Source organism: Crocuta crocuta, unplaced genomic scaffold (genome assembly GCF_008692635.1).
Source record: "Crocuta crocuta isolate KB4526 unplaced genomic scaffold, BGI_CrCroc_1.0 scaffold971, whole genome shotgun sequence".
NCBI classification, from domain to species: domain Eukaryota; kingdom Metazoa; phylum Chordata; class Mammalia; order Carnivora; family Hyaenidae; genus Crocuta; species Crocuta crocuta.
In genome coordinates this window covers 650,437-653,755 of record NW_027527401.1, presented here as the reverse complement: position 1 = coordinate 653,755, position 3,319 = coordinate 650,437, and the positions used below count along the sequence as shown (strand labels likewise).

Sequence of the window (3,319 nt, the reverse complement as noted above, 5' to 3'; positions counted from 1 at the left end):
GCCGGGCTCGCCGCCGCGGGGCTGCCCAGGAAGCTGCGCTTGGTGGCATTGGAGATGGGAACCGGGGGCCGGCTGCTCTTGTGGTGCGACACCGCTTTAGCTGCACAAACGGCAATTTACAGAAATGTCCATTATTATTCAGTTACTGGAAACTTTAGCAAGAAGCACCTAAAAACCCAACCAATCCGCAGCTTTGATAAGAGCTAAAATTAATGCAACTTTTACTTGAAACCAAACTTCTCCCAAAACAAGACGACCGTCGAAAGTGAAAGCTGCGACAGCATCAGGGCACACGCCGGCCGGTGTCCCTGACCACCAGCAGGGCAAGAACCAGGGGTCCATTGGTCAGGGGCACCCAGATCACCCACCGAAGTAACACCCACACTACTCCATCCCACAGCTCTCGAGGGAAGGAGGGTTCTAGACGAAGCACACAGTGACCTGGGGCACTGCCCCGGCCAAGGGGCGCAGAGCACACGAGGACCCTCCGCAGGCCCAGCACACCCTCCGTGCGGCCACACGACTGCAGGTGTCAGCGGGAGAAACAGAGGCGGACCCTGGCGCCCCACAGCAGGACCAGGCCTCCCGCCACGGAGAACCACACACCTTCCAACACCAAACCCGGCCCGCGCTGGGCACGGCAGACCCCAAGCGCCTTGCCCACAGGACACCTAGCGACTGTACATCCAGAACGATCTGTCACCAGCAGACCACTGTCATGCACTCCAGTGACAAGAGCAGACTCGCCATCAATGCTGCCCTGTGACCCTGAGGACCCTCAGGCTGCGGGGAACCCTGCAGCTCCAGCCTGCAGCCGCGCGACACCTGCCGACAGGAGAGAAGACCAGGCCTGCTTCTGAATGTGGACGGATGCCGCAGGCTGCTGCCAGCCGGCCTGTCACCAGCCCCACCACGTGGGCATGGTGCGCACATGTGTGAGGGGCAGGGCCGCACCGACACGGGGAGGCGAAAGGCAGGCTCCCCCGGGGCCAGTGAAGAGTTCCTCAGAGGGACCGGTCCCCGAGGAGGCCAGATGAACACTTGGTGGCACATCAAGTGTCTCAGGCCCACCATGGGAGGAGCGGTGATCCACTGGAGCAGACGAGCATACATCCTGCCTAGAGTCCGCCTTCCTGTCTGGAGAGCTCAGCCACACCTGTAGCCAAGAGCTCCCAGCAGATGCCCACGCCGCAGGCGCCCAGGCTGGAGGGGTATACACTCTGGGTACTGGGTATACATTCTGGGTACCGGGCATTTACTCTGGGTAGCAGGTATATACTCTGGGTACCAGGTGTATGTCCTGGGTACTGGGTATACACTCTGGGTACACTCTGGGTACCGGGTATATGCTCTGAGTACTAGGTTTACACTCTGGGAACTGGGTATACACTCTGGGTATTGGGTACATGTTCTGGGTACCAGATCTACACTCTGGGTACCAGGTATCTATTGTAAGTGTTGAAAGTATCTTTTCCCCTTTGTAGCTGCTTTTCTTTAACTCTGTATCTTTTTTCAATGAAAAGAAGGTCTCTATTTTAAGGTGGCCAAATTACTAATAGTTTCCTTTGTGGCTTTTTAGATTCTAAGACATCACAAGGATGTGAGGACACTCTTCCATGCTACCTTCTAAAATCCTTAGAGGCCAGCAAAGGCCAGCGGACTTATTCCACCCCACAGCAAACACACGTTTTCTGCCTCACAGACAAGAGCAGAGCTGTATTCTTCCCAACCAGGGAGCCCAATCGCTCTCCCAATGAGCCGGGATTCTGATTTTACAGGCCCAGAGCTGCCCCCTGAGGAAAGCTCTTCGAGGAAAGCTCTAGGACCCAATGCAAAAGCTGCAGACGGGCAGCCGTGACGACGGTGCGGGCCTCGGCACTCCCAGAAGAAACCACTTAAAGGTGACTGTCGCGTGAAGAGGCAGCGACCCACCAAGGGCGCCTTCGGCACCGAGCACATTCTTGGCATCTCGGGGAGGAAACCGCTATCCACTCCCAGAAGGTTGGCCACTTACCATCTTTCAGCTCCTGTACATCCCTGGGCTGAACGAAATCCGGTCTGACGTTCTCAAACCACCAGAAGAGCTCGGCGATGAAAACCATGACATTCGGCTAAACAAAAACAAACCAGAACAAGGACACAATAAATAGCTTGCTCATCAATGCTTTTAAAAAAACGTGTCTTTAATAATTTGTGATTACCTTCAACACTAATGGGGCGTACAGCATGTCTTCTAAGGTGAGATAAAAGCATTTGTTAAGATATTCATTCGAGAACTCCCTCAGAAGCCGTATGTTATAGAGGCTGTCGGCCATCGACGTGACCTCCTTCAGGCATATATCTGACGGGGGAGGAGAAAACTACAATATTATACAGACCCTCTGCTTGCTCAGCGCGTTTACCTATATGTAGATACATACACATATATAACTTTGAACCGGAAACATTTTAAATGAAGGGAATGGTGATATTTAGGACAATAACATTTAAACATTATAGTAAGTATAACAAATAACACTAAATATAGAAACAGCACTCAAGAAAAAGACCTGAGAATCTTTAGGGTTGGAATTCAGTTGTTAACACCTAAAAAGCATAACAGAAACTGAGATCTTAAGCCTGGGGCTCCGGAATGGACAGTACCATCTCCTTTCAATTTATAAAAGACACTGCTGCATAAAGCTCTTAACGTTTTACCAAGTTTCCTGCACCAACAGGACCCTTGTGTGAGGTTATCTCCACTGTGGAGGCGGAGAGGGGTGAGGCTACCCAAGGAATAACCCAGAATACTACGAATCCCCCCACACCAGGAGACAACGCGTAGCTGAAGGCTCCCTCCGTGAAAAAGGTCGGGGACGGCTGTCCACGGCACCTGGGCCGCTGCCCAGCGGGGCCCCAGAGCGCCCACGGCCCAGCCCCACCGCACAGCCAGGCGCAGCTCAGGGCCAGGATGGAAGGAGCTGCGTGGACGACTGGAGAGAATTCTGCCTGCAAACCCACGTGAGTAAGAAAAGAATTTCAGAAATAGAACCTATTTCCAAATAACTTTATTCTTCAGAAAAAATCACCATGAAGAGCTTGGAAGGACAAATGACACTTGCAGCCCCACATTCACAGCGATGAGGCCGGCGCCCCGCCACGCCCTGCCCTGCCCAAGCAACTCAAGACACATCTGTTCCAGGTGGAGGGACTCGGCTCGCGGACACGGCCAAGCGGTGCCTCCGTGTTTTTCAGTGCGATTATGAGACGTTACACACACCAGGGTCAGATTTCCAAGGACCCTCTGCTCAGACGGAAGTGTTAACACCGGACCTGACTC

At 53.3% G+C, this 3,319-nt stretch overlaps 1 protein-coding gene across 1 annotated transcript in view; it reads right to left on the bottom strand.

Moving 5' to 3' along the window:
* The window catches only part of CAMSAP1 (calmodulin regulated spectrin associated protein 1), a 36,196-nt gene that overhangs the window by 12,698 nt on the left and 20,179 nt on the right, over positions 1–3,319 (bottom strand). The window contains 3 exon segments of the mRNA XM_077753024.1: positions 10–100; positions 2,015–2,111; positions 2,202–2,341. Coding sequence (XP_077609150.1) covers positions 10–100; positions 2,015–2,111; positions 2,202–2,341 — 328 coding nt within the window.